At 41.4% G+C, this 24,440-nt stretch overlaps 1 protein-coding gene across 1 annotated transcript; it reads right to left on the bottom strand.

Moving 5' to 3' along the window:
• Nucleotides 1-526: 526 nt before the first annotated feature.
• On the bottom strand, nucleotides 527-24,440 carry prlra (prolactin receptor a). Its single transcript, XM_026173584.1, has 10 exons — nucleotides 24,330-24,440; nucleotides 20,711-20,999; nucleotides 12,819-12,913; nucleotides 12,364-12,496; nucleotides 6,535-6,704; nucleotides 5,350-5,519; nucleotides 5,003-5,144; nucleotides 4,351-4,447; nucleotides 2,749-2,818; nucleotides 527-2,401 (listed from the first exon to the last, which is right to left on the bottom strand). The coding sequence occupies exons 3-10, from the start codon at nucleotides 12,889-12,891 to the stop codon at nucleotides 1,358-1,360; spliced, it is 1,899 nt and encodes a 632-aa protein (XP_026029369.1). The 5' UTR covers nucleotides 12,892-12,913; nucleotides 20,711-20,999; nucleotides 24,330-24,440; the 3' UTR covers nucleotides 527-1,357.

The raw sequence follows: 24,440 nt of genomic DNA, 5'->3' as shown, positions 1-24,440 counted from the left end.
GGCGCCAAACAGGCTACATTATCTTTTTTCGTTTGCGTTTTAAATTCACTTGTCTTGCTTATTTTGTCACGTTATTCATTCTTTTGCAAGTTTGGAAGAAAAAAAAAGAATCGTTGATTATCCCACAGCCTCACTGATCACCACTGCATGTACAACAGCACAGAAGATCCTTAGTATGTATTTAGTAACTAAACAAAAATTAGATTTTACTTTTCTATGATTGAAATGTATGAAATTCTTTGATCTTTTGATATTTTACCAATTCAGTGTAGTAATGCTTGGATCACCACACTGCAATAACATTTTGGTAAATATTTGCAATTATTAATGAGTACTCTGCAAAGCAATCCAGGGGCCTGAATACCACCTTATGCTGGGCTGCTTCTAAACAACATGCCACCCCTGCTTGCTGCTGGGTAAATGCATACTTTTCCACATGTATTTTCATTACTAATGTTGTCAGCCAAGTAATAATTACACATATGTAATTATCAAATTAGGACACAAAAAAATCAACAAAATTCCATTACTGAGTTTTTTTTTTATTTTGTTATAAACATGACTTTCCACAAAGATTTTACATTTCATGTTAAAACTATACATATATTTATATAGGTACGTGTAGGCTATACAGACATCTGTGCATACAGGAATAAAGAGCAGTGTTGTACGTTACCATACCAAGTAATACAACACTACTCCGCCTTCCAAAAATCTAAATATCTTTGCAGATTAAAACTGCAGGAGGTGTATTTACAGAAAAACATTCTCATTCTCTCTGAATGAAAAAATAGAGCAGTACATTCTCACTTTTGCTGTGTTTTGTTGTGTTTGTTTTTAATTTTAATGCTATACATATTGTAGCTTTAGAGAAAGCAGCTTAAAAATGTAGTGTTGGTATCTATAAGGAAAAGGGAAAATACACTCACATACAAAAAACTGAGACAAAGTAGAAGGTCGGGGTTTCTGCAGTTTTTAACAGATAATCACAATTACTATATGGTATATCAATAGGATCGATGAAAACAACGTTTATGTGCCAGAGAGGATGGTTCATGATAGACATCCAGTACAATCAGGATGCTCATATAAAGTACCACGTGGATTTTTAGAAGAATTACAAAACTCAATTAAGCGCATTAGTCAAGATATTCAATAACAATTATTTGATAATCAATAGTGTGTTACTGCTCTGCCCTCAGCAAAGACATGTCTCTTACAGGAGAAGAAGATAAAAAAATAAATATACATTGTCTTGGCAATTTTTTTTTTTTAAGGAGTGTTAGTGCTTTTTCGTATCTTTCAGTCCTCGCCTCTTGCAATGTTCTACAACTGCCAATTTGGGCTGGCATGTCTGCTAAGTGTCCAGGGAGAACATAGTGGCAGTGTCGACATACCCACTTACTGCCAGAACCCTTTCCTCCTGGACCGGCAGGGCAATGTGACTGCAGGTTGTTGACTTAGGAGTGTTAATAGCGATGGAAGATGTGTAGCAGCTCTCGGCTGCTCCAGCCATTTCCATGCTCTCTTCTTCCACCACCTCTCTCTGGAGCAGCAGCACATTGTCACTGTTTACCCCTTTCACTTTGCTGTAGTTGTCTCCATGTCCTACCCAGGAGCAGGCTTCTTCACGGGTATGGCCTGAAGGAATAGGATGGAGAAGCACCTTATTCTCCTCATTGACCCTTTGCACTTCAACATACTCAGTCATCCGGGTGGGCAACAGCAGATTCCTGGGCGCATTTCCGTCATTGATGGCTGAGATGTTGCGATCGCTGTGGGCCTGGAGTTGCTGGTGGACATCTGTCTGGGGATAAGGTTGATTATTATTAAAGCAGACCTCCCAGTAGCTTGATTGGAGAGCCTTTTTGATGCAGTGGTCTGAGGATGGGGAGCCCGGAGGAAACTGGGTGTCAGAAAGGCAATTCTGTTTGTGCATCTCAAGTGAGTTGTGTGGATCCAGTGGGCTTAGGCTGTAAGGAGTCACTGGGGAAAACACAGAAGGCCAGGTCTTAACCTTCTTACTTGATGCATCGGGGCTAACTACATCTTCATTAGCACATAGCATCGTTTCCTTCTCCCAGGCTTCTTTGGGCCCTTGTGTCTCCGTCCCAATTTGATCTCCCTCCTGATTTTGTTGCTGCTGTTCCTCTTTTGCCGCGCCACTCTTATCCATCAACAGATTGTCACTGTCACAGCTGCCCCGGCCAGAGTCACTGTCGGATGCTGAGCCTATGGATTTCAGGCAGCCGTCATGATCCTTGCCTTCGTCGACCATCAGTTCCTGCTGTTCTGGCACATACACTTCTAAGTATTCTACCAGCAAGTCCTCATAGTTAGACGTGGTTGGTGGGAAGTCAGACACCACCAGTGCGCTGAACACCTCGTCAGACTTGCCACTCTGCACACAAAGAGTAAAACTACTCAATGCAATTAGAAAGCACTATACAAATATGTCTGTGAAGGTTCTCAGTCATCCAGGTCATCGTAGTCAAAGGAGCTTGCAAAGAAAAGCGTCTGGACTTCTTTAAGTTGCTTGAAGACTATAAAACTAAGGTTTATATCTGGGACTCTCCACCATTTGACCTTAGAACTGAAGAAGCTTCTTGGATGAGAGGTGAAACGTCTTCAAGCAACTTAAACAAGTCCAGACGCTTTTCTTTGCAAGCTCCTTTGACCACTATACAAATAGACATTTTGTCTGAATAAGTAGCCATCGAGACAGTGTTCATAATGTTACCCCTTTACCTTGAGAAGCTGCTTGTCAAAGCCTTTGATTTTAGGACCAGGGACTGGCGGCAGCATGCAGTGCTTCAGACTTTACACACAGACACACAAAAGGCTTTGTTAGCAGCAGTTGAATATCACAGATGTGATGACTATAGTCAGTATTTTACTTGCAGTATGCTACCAAAGCCCAGAATGGTCACATTATCGCATGAGCTAATACAGTTATTTATAGTTGATTACCTGTGAGACATTTAATCAGATTTTTCTTTCCTACTAATGGAAATTTATACACGTGAATAAGATCATTCTGTGGTTTTTTTTTTTTACAACAAAGGAAGGACTGAAGTCTCTGCACAGAAATATCCTTTAGCCATGTCTGGTTTTACAGAACAGTGTGAAAAATGGGCACCAGTGTGGAGTATTGATTTTTCTTGAGGTAAAGGGATAATTCAGCCACAACTCATAAGAAAATGTAAAGAATTTCAAATAATTTGATAGCTAAGTAATTGCAGTATTTTAGTAATAATATTCTACCGTAGGATCTAAATGTAAGTGTGAAGAGTGCTTTGGGCTTATGTAACATATGACAAAGTACAGTCATGGTGGAAAATAATCACATCCTCAGTCAATTCTAAGGTTTTGCATATCACAGTGTTAAAAATAACTATGTAGTCCTTAGCAGGTCTTAAAGCTCAGGTAAATGCAAGCTTTGATGGACCAAAGCTCATGACTTATTACACTCTATAATTATTTTAAAAAAAAAAGAATAAAACTAATGCAATAACTTAAAGTAATTGTTTTCTTTGGGACTTTGTCAATCTCTCATTTCACTGTGAAGGAATTTTGGCACCCTCTTCTCTATAGCATTGCTTCTCTTCACTGAGGTTTGCAGGTATTCATTTATGCACAGCTCTTTTACGGTCCCATCACAGCGTTTCAGTCAGGTTGAGGTCTGGCTGGACTTTGAGACTGGGCCATTACAGCACTTTAATTCTTAATTTCTCTTTTTCAGCCGTTCCACTGTAGATTTGCTGCTGTGCTTGGGATCATTGTCCTGTTTCATGACCTAGATTCAGCCAAGCTGTCAGACAGATGGCCTCACGTGTGAATACTTTGGTATACAGAGGAATTCATGATCGACCTTGACTGAAAGATGCCCAGGCCCTATGGCTGCAAAGCAAGCGCAAATCATCAGCCCTTCACCGCTGTGTTTGACAGGTGCTATGAGGTCCCTGTGCTGAAATTCTGTGTTTATTTTTCACTAAATGTGGTACTGTGGAGCAAATCTGACAAAACCTCTGTTCGTCACACTTGCATTTGATTATCAGGAGCTGGCTGCTACTTACCGTCCTAATTTCTATAGAAGCAGTAATTTCTGCATTTTGCCTTAATATTTGTTAAATAAGGGACATAGTCATTTGTCATTTGCTGTTGTTAATATGAGTTTGCGTTAACCTTTCAAGACATCATCACAGTTGTTTTGTCCTTATACATAAAAGCTTGTATCTGATTGAGGGCGTACTTTCTTATTACGTTCTGAAATTGCACAGAAACAATACATTTAAATAAATAATAACCAGCATTTTAACAAAGCAAAGTGGTTAAGAAGATCATTGTTACCTGTGGCTATTCATGTGTATCAGCCATATGAGGATCAGTAAAATGAAGGCAGAAAAGACTAAAATGAGGATCCAGACAGACTTTTCCCGATGGAGATCTGAAAGACGCAACATAACAATGTGTGGGTGCTTCAGCAGAACAACGCAGTATCCATCTTTTTTTCTTCTTCCTGGGTTTATTATCATTACATCATGCTAAAGCGAGGCAAACAAATACTTTTCCCAAGAGGCTGCATGACAACTGGGATTGTTGTGGAGGGCCGTACCAACAAACTTATAAATATTATAATACTGAGCAGAATTCCACTTTTTGGTGCGACCGTCCAGTTCCGGTTTGTCATGTGGCCCCTTGGAAAAATAAATATCCTGCAAAAAAAGGTAGTAAAACCACAATGAAGGAATACGATTTCTAGTGATAATTAAATTGGTTAAACCGGTTCCTTTGCAAAGAGCCAGATTAGCTTCCTTCTTTAACTTCTAATCTTCATGCTAAGGTAAACTAACTGAGTGCTTCAGATTATAAGAGTAGCTCTCAACAAGAAAGTGCTGTAATATAGATTCCAAAATGTTAAACTGTTCCTTTAATAAATAAATATATCCTATACAATATATAATAATTAGTTAATGCAAAAGACAGTTGGCGGATGTCTTACACTCTGGAACTTTGACGTAGGAAGTGGAACTCCATTCACTCCAAAAGCCGTGATCGGGCTTACAGCGCACCTGAATAAGGTATGTACCACCTGACCGCAGGCTGAAAATGTTAAACATCTTCTGCTGGCCCGCAACGTGATTCTGGAAACACACATAGTCAACAGAAACACACAAATCAGTTAGTCTGTCAGGCTGCCAATATACAGATTTGAAATGTTCAAAAACCTGTCCTTTCACTAACACATCGTGTAGTTCCCTTACACCAGCCTAGAACAAAGTTTCAAATTTGAAAGGCAAATACTTCAAAGAGCATACCACACCCTGAAATGCGCTGAGACCTACGTACCTCCCATTCGCTTTCCTCCTCCTCCAACTTGACGCGGAGCTCATAGATTAGAGTGATCCAACCAGAGCGGGTGTCAGCCTTACGAGGTGGTTCCCAAGACACTCGAAGAAAAGGCCAGCCCTGATCCTTCATTACTGTCACTTCTAGCTTTTCTGGAGGATGAGGCTTGACTGGAGCAGAAGAGAGAAAATGTGAATGAAAGAAAGACAGAGCAACAGCAAATCCAACAATGAATAAAGATTGTATTACTGAAAAAACAAACAAAAAAACCAATAGGCATCAACAGGGCTTGTGAACGGCAGCAGGTGAAAACACTGCAGGGTGAATTATCAGCTGTTACACAGCTAACAAAAGGACACTCCCAGCGGATAACCACCAGCATTGCAGGAATGACCTTCAACATATTTGTCGATGTGTGTATTATGACATATAGTAGTGATAAATGTCACTGTTTGGGCTTTATGCTATCCTCGTGGAGACACATATCTGACAATTGTGAGGTAACACAAAGAAAAAGATAAGCAGATCAGAACAACTCGACACACTTCCAGTTTAGGAGGCTCAAGGACGAGATGAATACTTCTCTGTTAATTTACTCTCCCATTTTAAATATTTCATGAATATACTTTTTGTTTTGAAGGATGGAACTACTTCTTACTAAAGTATTGAATTACTTGCATTAAAGTACTTTATTTCTGTTAGCGAAGTAAATGATTGTCTAAAATAACTGGACAGTGTGCATTTTTGAAGCAGGAGAAAAGAGAGCAGATTTTCCATTGCAGTAAACAAGCGTGCATGTGCTCAAGTGTGACTGGCCCCCACCAAAAACACATTAGAAGCTCATAAATGATAAGGAGGTAAAAGAAATTCTTGTTACAATTTCAAAACACAAGAATGTTTTAACTTTGTTTAATTTAGCATTAGTTAATGCTAAACTTAATTTCAGTTGATTTTGTAGATCGTGCATCAGCTAGTCCTTTAATCGCTGCAAAGGAAATTTCACTGTGGACATTAAAAGGTGACCTTTAGTGAGCAGTTACAGCATAACGGGAGGGGGTGACTAAACTCCAAGAGCATTTGCCACAGTGTAGCGCAGTGTGCTGCCGAGCAGCTGTGGAGCTGCTTTTTTTAATCCCTGTGGTGAAATTATGAAAACCCCTCCACCCCTGCCCCCAGTCCCCTCACCAATGTAGACCACGTCTATATCCACAGGGTCAGAGTAGGTCTTGCCCAGTGCGTTGGTGGCCACCACGGTGATGTTGTAGCTGACCCAGATGACGGTGTCGTTCTTGTTAAAGAAGCAGGAGTTCTTCCCGGCTGTGTGGTAGTCAGGACACTCGTGCACTACGTTAGAACTGCAAGAGAGGCAGAGGAGCGGCATGCAATCACAGGTGTGCGCTGGCATTGTGCTTGCACAGCCACATTAAAATAACAGTGTACATCCTCCCTATTCCTGACACTGCACATGTGTGTGAGAGTGACGAGAGGAGACAGATGGTGAGAAAGTGTGACTGCAAAATAAGTGGAGGCCATCTTTTTTCTTTCTTTTTTTTTTTACTGTCAAGCTGCTAGGATGTTGTATTTAATTAAAGGAGACACAGAAAATAACTTTGGTATTGTTTTCTGTTTGAACTGCAGGTTCATATCCCAGTAGACCTGGGTGTCATAATGAACACAACTGGGAGTGTTTGCATATAGAACATGGGAAACAAATTGTTGCTGCTGTCGTAGTAACTAGTGACGACTGGTCGGGGGACATGTTCAGGTGCGGACAACATGAGGAAAAATATGTGAGCCTCTGAATGCTGGTAAAGCTGCCTGCGACAAATGCGCTATATAAATACAGGCCATTTACCAGGCCATTACCATGGCAAAACTGACTAAGTGGAAAAACCTATCCTAATAAATCTGCGCCATAAAGCATTTTAGGCAGAACATTAAATGCAAGATCATCAAATTAAAATAATGATGATTCAATTTAAGTTTCTTAAAGAAAACTTTGGGTACATACATGTTTGCAAGCTGCACAATTAAGACATGACATGTGCGCAGTGAAACCCGCCCCTGCACATACCAAACCAAACAAACAGGCACACCTCTGCTGCACTTGCAATAGTACAACAAGTATGGGGGAACAAAACAGGAAAGCTGATGTTAAAGGGAGACAATCTCAAGAGCGGTGGAGAACTGAGAGCTTCTTCGTGTAGTTTAAAGAGCCAGTCTGAGATTTCTTTTCTCAGTCCAAACACCAGCAGAGATTGGAAGCCACTGACTCGAGGCAAAAAGCTCCCGAACTGAAAGCGGCAATATATGTTTCTCCTAGCAAAATCACAAAGTGATGGAGTTTCATCACAGCAGAGGAAATTGCTGAATCTTCGAGGTTTGTGGTTTGTGAAAGTGCAGCATTTATTTGCAGCCAATTTCACTGCAGATGTCTCTCTTACAGGTGAAATATGTGATGAAAAATCTTTTACTTTTTATTTTCTTCATGAAATTTCCCACAAAACCGTTGTGTTGTGGTGCAAGAAAATATATGCAAGAACAAAATTACTGATTAACATATTTAGTACATATTCAGGCTGGTGAAACAGGTGGTTCACTATTGCAAAAATGTATGATATCCAAATCGTTTCGGATCTCAGGAGCTTCACAGTTAAACCTCAAAAACAATTTTTGTAGCATGGTGCATTATATTATTGTGAAAACGGTCAAAAGACATAAACCCCCACCACCACCACCACCACAACTACCTAAACCAATTTGTTTAGGTAGTTCTTATCGCCCAAAGTAACATCTAGATCAATGTCAGGATCTAGTGTTTCCCAGCAGGAAGTGGCCTTCAACCTCTGGGTGCCTTCATGCCATGGTTTATCCACTGCCATATCTTCTCTACTGTACTCTGAGTATTAGAAAATACTGTAAGTTAGCTTACGTGTTATATTAAGGAAGATGAATAATCCGCCATTGAAGACTGGAATAGTTGGAAAAGAACCTCAAAAGTCATAGCCCTCTAAAAGGACTATATGTCATAGAGGGTTAAGGGATGGACTAGTTTTTGGCAGGGAGCAGTGACAAAATAGATGTGCATCACCTTCAGGCCTTTATGCTAAGCTAATCAGAGCCTTAGTAAAAGATATGAGGAACGTTAACTTTGCCCTCCTCTCTCTGTTAGGTTTAAGGCAGGCTAGACTTGTTCTCCCTGTTTTCTTTTCCTCTTTGCTCTCAGGTTGAGTTATGGGCGGATTGCTCCTGCCACTGCCCATGGGTGGAGAGTAAATGGTGGTAAAATTTACCACCATTTACCACCATTGTATGGTGGTAAATTAGAGCCTTATGTTTGACGTTTGTTTGCAGCTGTTTCGATTAGTGATTCCTGCTTCTTGTCTACTTCCGTGTTGTCCATCTGGAATTCTTGGCAAGCTCATCAAGACACCCACCTGTCAACCTTTTTGGAGTTCAAGAGCTACCACCGGACAGTGACAGTACACCAAATCTAATTCTGAGGCTTCCTGTGGAAACAAGGACTTGCCTGAATATCACCTGCCTGCCCACTCTCCTTCAAGTCTCCTCAGTCGTCCTTTGATTCCAGTCTGCCTACCAACAACCCCTCTCTCGGCCTGCTATTCACCAGCCACTTACTGATTTTGTGGACTGTAAATAAACCTTTTAAACTTCATGTCAGCTGCCTGAGTTTGCTCTCTGGGCCCAGCCACAGTAAAACCTTGACAGAACGATGTAGACAACCCATGGACGCAGCAGACTGTATTAGGTGAACATGAGAAGGCTTTAACATCTATAGTTCAGCAGCTACGTGAAACACATCAGTGGGTAGAACAGATGGGTAATGCACTGTAAATAATTCACTCCAAACTGTCACCTTCTCCCATCCCGGAAGCTCCGGTTCAGGTCAGTGTGCCCTCTCCTGATGCAGTTGCCTTTTCACAGCCATCCCTATCTCACCTGAACTATCTGGTGGAGAGCCAGGTCACTGGGGTGGATTTTTGCTTTGGTACTCACTACTGTTTCAGTGCTCTCCACGGGCCTTCTCAAACAATTGTTCACAAAATACTACTGTTAAGGGTCTGGGCACTCAAATACACTAAAGCATATTTACTATGAAACCCTATAGAGTCTGTGTCCTACACACTATTCATTAAGAAATCTCAAGTTAGTTTGTGAACACTCTCTAAATGAGGAAGAAGCAGCTTGACATGTATTCAACCTGCATCAAAGTCTGTAGCAGAGGTTCTACTGAGTCCAGGGTAATGGCTGAGACAGGGTTGGAGAAAAAAGCCCTAAGATGGACATTCTATGATACCCTTAATGAGCAAATGAAGGATGAATTGGCCTCTTGCAATAAGTGTTTTGAGGAATTATAGCCCTTGCTGACCTTATCGATACCCACGTCAGAGAACGTGTACAAGAAAATGGGACCATTTCCAGTCTCTGCATCTTACCACCCTGCCTCTTCCCTCAAGCCGTCTATACAATCTTTCCGGTCCTAAACACCTTGCCATGGATAAATACATCAAGGACTCCCTTGACAGCAGCATCATTCAACCGTTCTCCACTCCAGTGGGTGCGGGTTTCTTCTTTGTAGAAAATAAAAGAGATTCTGCGACCCTGCATTGACTATGAGGGTTAAATCAAATCACTGTAAAAAATAGGTATCCTTTTCCCTTAATCACCTCAGCCTGTGAGCCACAGCATTCACAAAATTAGATCAACGTAATGCTTATCATTTGTTCCATGTCCGGGAGGAGGATGAATGGAAGACGGCATTTAACATTCCATTAGGTCACTATATATGGTCATGACATTTAGTTGAACCAATGCCCCCACTGTCTTTAAGGCCTGGTCAATGATGTCTTAAGAGACGTTTGAAACATCTTTTTGTTTGTTTTTTGGATGATACCTTGAGACCCTCGAAGAACTTCATGTCTCTGCAAGCAGGTACTACAGAGACTACTTGAAAACAAACTCTTCGTTAAGGCCAAAAAATGTGGAATTCATGCTAACCATGTGACTTTTCTTGGAGACGGAGGTGAAAGCTGTAATTGACAGGCCTGTCTCCGCATCCTGGAAACAGCTACAACGGTTCCTTGGATTTGCAAACTTTAAATGCTGCTTCATCAGGAATTATAGTCAAGCTCCAGTACCATTAACCGACTCACTTCCTTTTCCAGGCCATTTAAATGAAATGGAAGTAGGAAGCAGATCAAACATTTCAAATGATCAAAGACAGGTTTAACTCTGCACCTGTACTGAACCATCCCGATCTGTTAAAACAATTCATTATTGAAGCGGGTCTCTCGGGTGGGGACAGTGCTAATGTACAGAAGCCGACGATAAGCCGCATGCCTTCTTTTCTTGGCACTTGCCTCCAGCAAAAAACTATGACGTATTCAACTGAGAGTTACTTGCAATCAAAGTAGCTTTAGAGGAGTGGAGGCACTGGCCAGTGAGAGCTGAAATACTATTTATTGTATTGACTGATCATAAAAACCTAGTTTATCTCCAAATGACTCAAGACAAGCAAAGTGGCAACTATTCTTTATATGTATGGCTTTATTTCAACTTTACCATAATTTATCTACCTGGCTCCTGAAATGTGAAACCTGATGCTTTGTCTCGTCAATTCTCCACATAGTCAGACCCTGTTGAACCAGAACTCATCTTGCACATTCCAGTTCATATCTAAAGCTTGGAAAGCATTTTGTGAGGCCCTGGGTGCTAGCGCTAGGCTAACCTCACCCTGACAATCTTTTTTTTTTTTTTTTTTAGTTTAAGAGCCACTGCTGGGTAATCACAGTCACAGTTTTAATTACATGACTTCCTCTGAAAAAAAGGAATTACCTGAAAATCACCTGCCGGACCACTCTCCAACAACTCTCCTCAGCCTCCCTCAGATTCCTGCCAATAACCACTTTCTCAGTCCGACTTTCACTGCTGACAAGTAAACACTCAAAGACAATCTGAGCTACTGCAGTCAGATTCTCTCTGCCCGACTTTGCTAATTCCCTTTGTTAATCTCCCCACACCTTTCCAGAATACAGAGGTCATCTTCCACACAGGTCATCAGCCAGGTACTGATTTTGTATACTTTGTACATAAACCTTTTAAACTTCATGTCACTTGTCTGATTCCCTCTGAGTCCAGCCACAGTAAAACCATGACACTATGTGGCCATATGCTTTGCATATCAGGAGTTCAGTATCATTCTTGTCAATGTGTGGCTCAGTTTTTATCAGCCTCTTCACATGCAACACATGCAGCCTAACATACAATATAAGTTTTGTTCATTTTTCTCTCTGTTATTTTATTGGGAGGGGGTGTCGTTTTTTTGCCTTCTTATATTCCTGTCAGTTTGACTTCCTTTGATTGTTTTCCTGCCTTTTTCAATGTTTGCTTTGCCCTCATTAGTATCACTTGTTTTAATCTAAAACACCTGTTACCAATCAGTCTTCTCGGTGTACTCATAGTAGATTTTTAGTGTCCCAGTGTTCTCCAGTCGTAATAGTATTCCCCATCACACCTTTATTAACCACTGCATGACCAAGGCCTGCCTGGATTGTTTACAGTGTTTACAAACTGTGTTTTCACTTTGTAGTTAAATAAGCTAGTAATTCCACTCCTTCTCTGTACATGTGTATCAACCTTGAAGTATTTAAAAATCCATGTTCACGGGCACCTCTTAGCACTTTGCAATCTTTATCCTCTGACACCGTTTGGATTGTTGCCATTTAATAAACCACAAACAAGAACATCCCATTGTGCCAGCTGTACTGATGGAACTCTTCTTTTTATTAATATGAAAAATCATTTTTTTAACAATTGCCAAGTGCTTACACTTCCCTTTATAATACATTATGTAAAGGGCCCTGATATACTAATATTATGATCTGTGTTTATATGAATGAACTAAAAAAACAACTATTACTCAATGTTTGTGGCTACTAGATAACATGAAGTAAAATTATAACAAGCTTGGGCGCTTCTGCGCGAGTTTCTTACCCTTCTTTCCGATAGTAGAGAGCGTATGTAGTAGGCAGGCCCCCATCAGATCCTGGCTTCCACCAGCATGTGAAGGTCTCTTTCTCTGGAGAACGGCATTTGATCTCTGTGGGCTTGCCAGGTAAACTATAACCTAAGACAGATATTAGATGGAAACAAGGAAACATAGGAATTTACTAGACTACATCCTAAACAGTGTGTCAAGCCTAAGCAATGAAAAAAGGCGAAATTTTAAATTAGATGAGAAGATGAAAGAAATAAAACTTTAACGTGAGTTGAGAGTAATATGAAACAAAAAAAATATCCACAGATGAAACTCAGCGTTGCTTAGTGCTTATTAATTATGCAGATCTGGCTCATGTGTTAACCAGCTAGATCACACCTCTCGGATATCTTAGCTCATTGTCAGAAACCTAAGAAGGTGCTAAGACTGAGTTTCAAGCCAAAACACTTACGCGTTCCGTCTGTGTGCGGCACAAAGGCTGGCAGCAACAACAGCAGGAGAACTTCTCTGACTTTCGTCATCATTGCACCACAAAACCTTGTTGGGCTGAAAAAAACGAGAGAAGGAAAGGAAGAAAGAAAGGTGAAGACGGAGGACTTGTCTGATCTGCCCTCTGGACAAATCAGTTGACCCACAATGTTGATTGCACATCTTGTATTGAGTTACAACACACTTGAATGACAAACAAAAACTGGAACATGCAGCCCGTGTGGTTTCTTATTGTGACACTAACCTGTTTGACGGTGAAGTGTTACATGCAGCGCTAAAATTAGTTCAAAGCCCTCCGCATTTAGAAACAGACGGTGTGAAAAGATTTTAACCACAGGTGAAATAACGTTATAGTCAGTGGTAAAGAAATATCCAATATCGGATACGTTGGATCAGTTTATGCTGAGAAACCATTTCGATCAGTTGCTATGAATATGAATCATAAGCCAAAATGGTAAACAAAGTATCTGAGTAAACGAAGAGTAAAAAACTGATGAAAGACGAAACACCTTCTAGAGGATAATGTGCTGTTTCACTAAGGATTAAAAAAAAAAAGCATCCACTCTGTCTCTGACTACCTCTACCAGCTGGCACACACAGCGTAACTGATTGCATAATCTGTGGTCGGGCTTTTGCCCCGACAACACACACAGCAGGAGGCTGATTTGCCTTGCTGGAAACTGGCTTGACTCATCTTCTCATGACTGGAAAATCTGCATTTGCTTCGGCATGTGCTGATGTAGTATCAGTTATTACTCTGCACGACCCTTTATCTCTAAAGCCATTGGACGGCAGGGGTAGGGTAGATGCAGGGGGTATTAGTTAGAGGTTAAATAGATGGGAGAGCTAATGTTGCATGAGCGATAAGGCTGACAGAAAAAAAAAAAAAACTTCCCTCACATGTTATCTCACATGCTGCCTCCCTTTTCTTTCATTGCTGGGCCTGAACATTTGTTAAGCCAGGATTTGACATGTCAAATGCAAGGATCCTTTGACCAACCCCCAACCACCAGTACATCCAAGAAAAAGATCAAATATAAAGAGGGGCATGATCACACTTGAAGTGCTTTTTGTGTGTTTTTTAAGGGAGCACTTGATGCAGTTTAACCTGAGCATATGCAAAAATATGCAAATAACACTTTTTCTTCAACACAAAGCTCTGAAAAACTAGAAAAAAGGGAGATTCAAAAATGAGAAAATTTGTGTAAGGGTAGTGTGCAACTTGCTTCTTATTTGCATGTGAAAAAATAAAAAACAGGACAGAGGCCCTGTTCTGTGATTAGACTTTTTTAAAATCAAGAATATAAAATAACCATTTCATTACAAAGTGTCCAAACTGAGCTGTTTGTTTTAAAAGGTGCCGCCTTGACTCAAGAGATCTCCTAGATGTTCGTGGCATGTTTGCCGTCACCTTGACATGTCATGACATGATGTGAAGTACTTCGCTGCGCATGCTTTAATGCGCCGACACTGAGCGTGGGTGGAAACATGAGAGCCCTGCAATAAAATTGCATACATGCTATTTCTAAGAATGACAACCTAACACACGCCGTGAAAAAACACAAAACTAGACAAGCATAGGCACAGACTGACCTTTTTTCCATGAAATACGTCAAGTTTTTTAATGGCATGTGTTTCACAACAGCTAAATTCTACATTAACAACGTGCTGAGGTGTAAGGCGCAGGTGTGCTTGGGCATGTGCTGTCATATTATGTGTAGTAGTATGCTAACCTACAGTATTACTAACTTGTTACTAACTTAAAAAAAAAAATTATTATTATTATGGTGCCTTCATTTTACTAACGTCACCATGAGCTGATAATTGGCATTAAGATCAAGGCACTGGATTAGCCTCCTGCTGCATATAGCCTTCTTACATAACCAGTAGTCCAAACTGAATAAGCTGCCAAGCTGGAAAAGTGCTGGCCAACAGAGTGAAGCTCTTCCCTCAATATTACTGAATAATCCTCACTGTATGGATTCTCAAGTGTGTTTTGCAATAAACAAACAAAAGATTTTACCACCACATTTATGAATTTTAAAGTTTGCTGTAGTACTTTTTTAACATCTTGCCTCTTATTAATATCATTCCTGACTATGATGAGACCTGCATCATGCATTATGGAAAAAAAACAGCATTCGAGTCACTAACATGTAATGTAACATTCAAAAAAAAAAAAATGCTGCACGTCTTGAGAATGAAACCCAGACATGTCTGTTCGTGATCTGTAAATAAGTAACTGCATTTACTGTCGACCTCTAAGGTAAAAAGGCAAACGTGCAGAGAGGTGGTAGAGTTGCTGTTGTGCATAAGGTTTCATCTAAAAAATAGAAATAAAATGAAAAGCTGGGAAATCAATGCCCGATAAACCTTCTGTTGGTTTTAGCATGATCTCCACACGCAATGTAAAGATGACGCATGACAAAAATATCCAAAATCACTCAGTCGGGTTACTGTGAAAATAGATTCATGCTAGAGATTATAAATCATTCAGGATTTTTGTTTGTCAGCAGTCTTCCAGTGTCATGGTACACGTGCTGGATGATGAGGTGGTAAAATGCGAGCAGTGAAGCATCGTCTGATGTGGTTGTACAACAGCTCCACAGCACAACAGCTCACCTTTGCACAGCTGATGAATAAAGAACATTCCTTTCTTATGCAGAGTCACACTTTCTCAAGAGACCTGACCGACACAGCTGAGCTATGGGAGACGTGTTTCTGGGAACCTGTCTTTCTCTCCTGGAAGGTTATAGAGATTGAGCATGCAAAGTGCCCAACATATCTTCAATCATTTACTACGCATCCACTTATGTCCTTATTTAGAAAATAACAATTTCCCCTCCTTGGGGCGTAAGCACGTCTGCGGAGGCACTAATACATTTGAGCGTTTCGGGGCAGTATCGTTGAGAAGATATCGATTTAACAAGCCCGCAGGTTTGCCATGATCTAGCTCGCAAAGTTAATTATCTTTGTAAAAGGATAATAAACTGTACAGTACAGTTTGTATTTCTGACCATGACTTACTGCACAGTCTGGGTGAAGAATATATAAAGAAGATACCATAAATCACTCGGATTGCATTCCTGCTCAGACTGGAACAGACCAAACACATTTCCTGGTACTGAAGTAAAAACCGGTTTGAACACTAGTTCCAGTGGAATTCGAGGAACAATCAAGGGTAGAAACCAGCAGAAAAACGACATGCAAAGTTGTGTCAGAGCAGTTTTCACAGCAATTAAACAAATCTAAAAAAGACAACCTCTGAAGTTAACAAAAACATGGCCTTTGATCACTTCAATTGACCTTGTCAGGACAAACTTTAAGTCACACAGTTGGCAAATTACACTGACCCGTGCTTGTGTTTAAGAAGGTTCACTGTACTGTAGGTAGCTGTTTTCAGTCCATATTTTGCCATAAATAACCAGCAGAGCGAAAGGTCTGTTGGGGATCCAGGCTTTTATTGTCATTGTGGCACTTGTGGAAAAGGTTCACGATAACACTGAATACACTGGCAGGGCTTAAATTACACAGTAACTAGGATATAGTGGCATCCCACTAAAATGACAGCTTGGCTTCTTCTTTTTCTTTTTAAAGAAAAACACAGCCCACCAATCTGGTTATTCATCACTTGAATAAAGTCAGTGCAACAACTTTCACATGTATCAAAGTCCGTATTATGCTTTTTGTGTTTTTCCATGTGTTATGTGCCAAATGGAAGGTTTGGAAAAGTAAGAAAGGCCCAATCATGTGCGGAAGAACTTCTTCTCTCCTAGTGAAAACACTGCTCTTTAGGGGGTCTACTAGAGCTGGGCGATAGAACGAAAACGATATGTATCGCGATATAACTTTTCTCGATAGAAAAATTAAACTATCGCGATAGACCTCGCCGCTCTTGTCTTCTTAAAAAAAAAGAAAAAAAAAAGAACAGCCAATCCAAATTAAGTAGCGCAGAGCCGAACCAATCACAGCCACAGCGTCACGTCAGTTACGTACAGTGTAAGTGCCAAGCCGCACATGTGTATTTGTTTGGGAAGCAGCCAGCCACCCTACCGCCAGTGTAATTAAGGAAAAGAGTGAGCCGACTAGAGAAATCAACCGAGCGTGACCGAAGGTTACCGAAGAGAAAACAGATGATGGTTCCAATGCCGGAGAGATTGTCGAAAGGAAGAGACAGAGAAGTTCCGTAGTGTGAAGGTATTTCGGCTATTTCAAGTCTGACAAAAAACAGAGTAGCGTGCACTGTAAATTGTGCCGAAAGCAAGTCTGGAAATACAATAAACTGGTGCATGCGCTACGTCCACACGTACCCGGGTATTTTTGAAAACTCAGATTTTTCTATGCGTTTGCACCTTTCGTCCACACGTAAACGGCGTTTTTGGTCACTGAAAACGAAGATTTTTAAAAACTCCGTTTTTGCATTTACGTGTGGACTAGAAAAACGGAGAAAACGCAGCGTCAAAGGTGTGCGCCACGTTATTGTTTCGGTGAAATGAATTTCTACAATACTGTTAATTCTACTCTCTGCAGTGTTTAAATGCTTACATATACAGTTACTGTCCGTCCACACATACGACTCGGTTCTGCTTCTATGCCCCAGCTTTGTTTACTTTTTCCCACCGAGGCTTCTAGACTTCTGATTGGCCAACATTTCTGCACGGTTAGGAATCTAGCGCCACCTGCTGCTTTGGCATGTTCATAGCAGCGTTTTCCTTCATTTCTGCCTTTATGTGTGGACGGGATTATTTTTTAAAACGAAAACGGAAAATCTCCGTTTTCAAAAATACCCGTGTACGTGTGGACGTAGCCTCAGTCTCTGACTGGAAGCGCTAATTCGTCATTCGGCTTTTGTCAGACTAAAGTAACTGTTAAAACTGTTTGAAAAGCTAAGCTATACAACAAGGAGAGATTGAGAATTTCCTTTTAGTTCTCAGTTTATTTGATATTGACAAAAGTTAGTCAGTTTTGTCTGTTCTTCTGTAAAACAAACTAAGAATTATTTTTAGAATTAATATTTTGTTTTTAAGTGGAATTGACAATTTAGTCTGTTTCGTTTGTTCTATTTTGAAACTTAAACGCTTTAGCGGCTGCCTTTTGTGTAGTTTGCAATATTTGCCTTTATTTATCTGAAAAAGTCTCATGTTCCTTAAGTACATCTACCCTGTTGAATTTATTATGGGAAATAAATATTTAAATAAAAACAAGCTGCTGATTATTTCACATTTTACTTGTGAGCAACGGCACATTTAAATCTTACAAATATAGTTATTTGGCTTATATCGTGATAGATATCGTTATCGCCTGAAATGAAAAAAACATATCGTGATATGAAAAAATCTTATATCGCCCAGCTATAGGGTCTACACATTCCCTATTTTCAGCAACTTAAAGCCATCACAGGCCGACTAACCATTGGTGATATGAAATGGGCAGGCACCATTTTCTGAAGCCAATATTAACTTAGAGGTGACTAAATGACAACCAGAGGGCAAATCGTATGCACAGTGAGAATCTGGAATGCTCCTTAGCAATCAAAGCATAAAACTTTTGATACGTAGATGGGCCTGAAAAGCCCACCCAGCTTGTTGTAGTCCTGTCTTTTCTTCCATTACTTATTTACATGACTGTGTGACACATTTCCATAACGTCTGCTTAGCTAATCAAAGAATGACCAGCCATCTTAACCAAAACCAGATTCAGCAAGCTGCCTCCCTGTTGAAACTTCTTCTAAGCTCCACTAATTCTAAGGTATGGGCACCTTAAGTGCTCTGCTAAGTAGCTGCTCTATTACCTACTTCAAGACAGGGTGCATAGTGCATAAAATGGTGTAAAACATTTAAAATATCTCATAAAGACTCTTAGTTGTTGTTGTTGTTTTTTTTTAAATACAGTGTGTGGGGCCTGATGGGGGCCTTTAACTTGCATTCTTTCTAATGGCTAACAGGGGGCAATGTTCTGGTTTCAAAAAGAAGTGCGGACATTGAAAAACAAGGGAAAGTGGGAAAACAAGCCCTGCTCCGTAATCTCGGTCATCGCTTTCCTAATGAATTTGTTGTCTAAATAGCCCGTAGCCCATGGATAAAGCAGGACAATCTGTAATGTGTGCTCAACGCTGGTAACTACGGGCAGTGCAGCGTCCCTCTGTTTGTCAGACAGATACTAAAATTTCAAATCTGAAACACCACGACGGCAATGGCAAAAATGCTCAGCTTGAGGTGTCACAACAGCCTTTGCTAAAGGCTATTTCCATCCTCTTTTACATACAGACTGTGGATGCATTAATCCATCACTCGGAACTGGGCTTGTTGAGTGCTGCTAGGATAACTGCTTAGACCAGTGGCAGTGTCCATTGTTTATCTGTTATCATATCAATAAAGGCAAAGCAGCTAAAACAGAACCAAAACAGTAAAAACAGATCCTGCTCTCTCTCTTTACTCTTAAGTACAGATCACAGAGAAAATCCCTCATGGGTTGCCTCTTTCTTTCAGGAACAGCTTTTTTTCTTTAGCTTTACTTCATTGTTGCATTATAAGGTGCCGCTTGTGAAATTATACTTGCCTCATTTTCTTGGTCAACCTGTATCCTGTGACCGCTTGTGTTTTTGAGCCACTCAATTGCAGGAAAAGAGATTTAAGGACGTCAGACCACGCACTCCTCACTACCTGCAGCAATAATGATCCCACTGATCTTCGGCCTTGCTTGGTTTGTGCGATAAGGGGGATAACATGTATTTATTAACCACTAGGGCCGTCTTTGAAGAGAAATATTCCTTCGAGTGTCTCCTGTGAGCTTCTATGACAAATCTAGTTGGTCTGAAGCTCCATGTTTTTAATGTTGTAACAATTTTCTGATAGTGAAATGTCTCCTTAAATATCTAAGGCATATGTTAGACTTGATGTAGGTGGCTCTAACAGCGTTTAATTGTATCTGCTGCCTTGTGCATTTCTTATAGTGGGTGTATATTGACATCTTGTGAAATATTAAAAAGCATAAACTAACTGGGCTGAATGCACTTGGAAAGTGGTGGGAGACCAAAATGAATGCCTAATTGGAAACTATAAGAAGTGTGTATCAGCATGTAATTCCCTTACAAAACAGCATTGGAAAAGAGGTTCTGAAGGCGCTTAATTTTTGTGAGTCATCACTAATTTCGACGCCAATTACAACCTTTTCCATAGCAACAGTTGCCGCAAAAGCACCAGCTACTATTGATGTTAATATAAAGCCAGTCAACCATGCACCTAACATGCACACACAAATGATATCTGTTAAACTGAACAGGCTGGATCTTGGAACACTCGCACTGCCCTTGCTCTTCAACTGTGATCCTTACTTCTTGGTTTGCAGCATGCGTGACAAAAAAAGCCAAAACGGCAGAAGTGATGAAACTTACATGGACTTTATATCACAGCATCAATCTGCACGCAATAGCTGTGGTTTTATAAAGCCTCAGTGTGGGTTGCTAAATGCGGAAAGACTCGGTGAGCTGCAGGGAACTAACACTGTAATCCAGTACTGAGTTGATCAGCTTGAGGCTATAAGGGCCAGTGGCCTTCCTCACCTTTTCCTAACTAGACTTAAAGCCAATAAAGCATGGAACAGACACAGGAAACCTCATTACTCCTCTGACCCCGCGCATCATCATCATCATCCTCCCACACCGTGAGGGAGGACGACAATCTCAACCCCTGCGTGTCAGCTGTCAGCAAGGGAATATGTCTTCATCCAGAACTAAATCCTATTACACTCACTTTTTATAACTCCGCAGGCAGCGCGCCGTGTCACCTCCACGTCACGCACACTTGTTCCTGATAATAAAATATGGAGTATGCATAGAGAGCATTTATGACTTACCTGGATCGAAAGTTTTTCAGTCTCCGCCGCCGTAGCGACTTCGCCGCAGGCTCCCGGGAGAGCGGGCTTTTAGACACCGACCTGTGCCTGTGATTTAACGCGTTTCACCGACAGCTGAGAAGAGGAGCGCGCGCCGGTCAGCTCAGCCGTCCTGTCAGCGAGATTATCGCCAACATCCACTGTGCGCTCTGCGCTGATCCCGGGTAGGGTGGGGTGTGGTATGGCAGCTCCGCCCATGTACGGTTAAGGTTGACACCGCGGACCTGAGGTTTCGAGGAAGTACTACCGACTGGCAGAACAAGTTTGACATGGAGCCATCAGAAGGCGTAACGACATGTGGGGGAAAGAATAAAAGACAAGAAGAAAGAATACGTTTAGTGTAAAGTCTTGTAGATAAAGTTGATTTATGAATGTTTAATCAGTGGGAAATAAGTGCTGACAGTATTGCCTCTCCCTCTGTCTCTGTCTGTCTGCCCCCCCCCCCCCCCCCTTATTTGTACACGTGTTTGTGTCACCCTGTGGAATTTGGTTACATGTTATGGTTAAGGTAACGTTCCAGGAAATCAACGATCGCGCAAAGCAAAATAAATGGCCAGGTGTGTTTGTGTGCGAAGGTATACGTTTGGTGGATGCCCTGCACACAAAAACGACATAAACATCAACAACAACATGCATTTGGATTCATTTTTTTTAAACCCCCACATGGTTCATGACAGAGATGACTGTTATTTACCCGCTGTTCATGGTGTTTGTACCCATGTGCTTTAAGTGTCATGCTTTTGTGTGTGCATACGTGTGGTTGTGGGGGCAAATTGCCCGCCCATGTGCTTTTTTTTCTTACAAGAATGTAACATGTAATATTCTATCTTTTCTAGTTACATTTCTTTTCTTTTTCCCCTTTTTTTTTTGCACTTTAATGAAAATCTTGTGAAAGTGCGTCAAAGACTCGGCACTGATGGTTTGGTAAGGGTTACTACCACACAAGTTTCAAGCTGAGGAGAGCCACGGCCTCTTTGCTGCTACCTTAGTAACTTTTACCCCCTCTGTGTATTAACAAACATTGTAAAACACATAATCAGACAATCAGAACAATGTGTCCTGCTAAAACAGCGCTCGTCCTGTCCTCTCACGGGGAGCTGTAAACATTGTAAGGTCTCCCGGTAGGCTTTATTTGAAGTCCTTCTTCCTCTCTTCATAGGCGACACCGTCCGCCCGTGATTCACTGTTTTAACACTAGGAAGGCCCAGAGCCCAGCCATTTGGCTTTTCTACCTTTAAAACCCGGAGAGCAGCCAAATGGCTGGTAGGCTTTTAGCTAAGCTTTAGCTTCAGGCAAGTGGAAGCTAAATTGGCTAGTCATTCATATGTAAATTGGGTTGTTACCTGGGAATTCTGGAGGGAGGGGAGTGGGGGTGTGTGGATGAGGGGGTGGGGGAGCTGCTAAAAGCGGTGAGCTTCCTTTTGTTTCATCTTGATGCATTCTCAATCATCCAGGGAAACAAATCTCCAAAAGTCACCAACTTGGAGTGTTTCAGTTTGCCATCTTAGGGAGAAATCAACACACATGGGTGTATGTCCTTTGTTGCTGAGATTTATTGATAAAAACAGTACAAAAAATCAACCATTTGTACACATTTTTACAAATAATTATAAAAAGTGAGTGAGTACATTTCAACATTTTCAGCAATCACTCACAATCCTGGCACTGCCATGGTATCTGTAGTCTGCATTTACCACATGTGTATCTGTTGCAGTGAACACATCGCACAGTGGCATGATTGTTCTTGCAATTGTGTTTGACCTGACACATGGCTCTTTTTCCAGGGCTCAGTGTGGAGGGTTGTGTCAAAGGCAACTGTTCTTTTCTTGCCTTCTTCGCAGCTACATGAGAGTGAGCTAACTCCCTTGCAAGCTCCACCAGGAAGTCCACCCGTCTTTCCTTCGTCCCGGAGCATGCTTGATACAGCACATGTGCATTCAGTGCTGCCATGTCAATCATGTTATAAAACACGGCAACTGGCCAGCGCCGTGTTCCTCTGCGGACAGTGTACTCCCGAACCATCTGGTCCATCACATCCACGCCACACTTTGTTTTGTTGTAAAGGGTGACAGTGTTTGGCTTCCTTTTGGTAGTGTTATCAGTCTGAACCACGCCGTGCATGCTGCTAAGAATATAGACTGTCTTCTTCCGTTTGGCCGCATACGCCGTCAGCGTGGCAGCAGAGGTTGAAGGAATGGAGAGTTTAAATGTTAGTTGTAAACAGCTATATCATATAATAACTGCAGCTGTAGCTGTGATCAGACATCCCCCTGCAGGCCCTGAAGCTGAGCTCTGAGGTCCTCACAAACCTGCTGGAGCCAGCTTCCATCCTGGGGAGCACGTTTTTGTGTTTCAGCGCGGGGCGAGGCACAAAACCCAGATGGTCCAGATGGACCAGATGGTTCGGGAGTACACTGTCCGCAGAGGAACACGGCGCTGGCCAGTTGCCGTGTTTTATAACATGATTGACATGGCAGCACTGAATGCACATGTGCTGTATCAAGCATGCTCCGGGACGAAGGAAAGACGGGTGGACTTCCTGGTGGAGCTTGCAAGGGAGTTAGCTCACTCTCATGTAGCTGCGAAGAAGGCAAGAAAAGAACAGTTGCCTTTGACACAACCCTCCACACTGAGCCCTGGAAAAAGAGCCATGTGTCAGGTCAAACACAATTGCAAGAACAATCATGCCACTGTGCGATGTGTTCACTGCAACAGATACACATGTGGTAAATGCAGACTACAGATACCATGGCAGTGCCAGGATTGTGAGTGATTGCTGAAAATGTTGAAATGTACTCACTCACTTTTTATAATTATTTGTAAAAATGTGTACAAATGGTTGGTTTTTTGTACTGTTTTTATCAATAAATCTCAGCAACAAAGGACATACACCCATGTGTGTTGATTTCTCCCTAAGATGGCAAACTGAAACACTCCAAGTTGGTGACTTTTGGAGATTTGTTTCCCTGGATGATTGAGAATGCATCAAGATGAAACAAAAGGAAGCTCACCGCTTTTAGCAGCTCCCCCACCCCCTCATCCACACACCCCCACTCCCCTCCCTCCAGAATTCCCAGGTAACAACCCAATTTACATATGAATGACTAGCCAATTTAGCTTCCACTTGCCTGAAGCTAAAGCTTAGCTAAAAGCCTACCAGCCATTTGGCTGGTGGCGGGTTTTAAAGGTAGAAAGGTAGAAGCCTGGGACTGCCAGTGTTAATTTATGCTCCAGCCATGTGCGAGTGGAAGATTTGTCCCTACTGTTCCCTCTCTCTCTCTCTCTTTCCATTTTTATTAGCAGCCTCAGGCCTTTATACGGGGTCATCCTCACATAGGTTATACACAGGACGAGTCAGCTACCACTAGCCGCAGAGATTGAATGGGAAAGAACTGAGTGCATTTTTTAACTGTATATAAAAAAGAGTAAAACACAAAATTGCACAGAAGCGTGCAAATAACTTGAAAGAATGGCGCATTGTTGAAACTTTACAACAGGATGTAGCATAACCCTGAACATTATGTTCCCGCTTGAAAGACGGCAAGTATCTCTATGTGTATCTCAAAAAAAGATCCCAAACCTGCCGCTGCAGCGTTTGCAGAAATGAATACACTTCTAGCGACTTTGTTTCCAAATCGACTCTGGATGCAGCGAGGATACAGACGGAGACAGGAACAGATTCCTTTCGGGA

The sequence above is a fragment of the Astatotilapia calliptera genome, chromosome 7, assembly GCF_900246225.1.
Source record: "Astatotilapia calliptera chromosome 7, fAstCal1.2, whole genome shotgun sequence".
NCBI lineage: Eukaryota > Metazoa > Chordata > Actinopteri > Cichliformes > Cichlidae > Astatotilapia > Astatotilapia calliptera.
The sequence above is the reverse complement of the archived record's forward strand: the minus strand, read 5'-3'. Positions and strand labels throughout refer to the sequence as shown.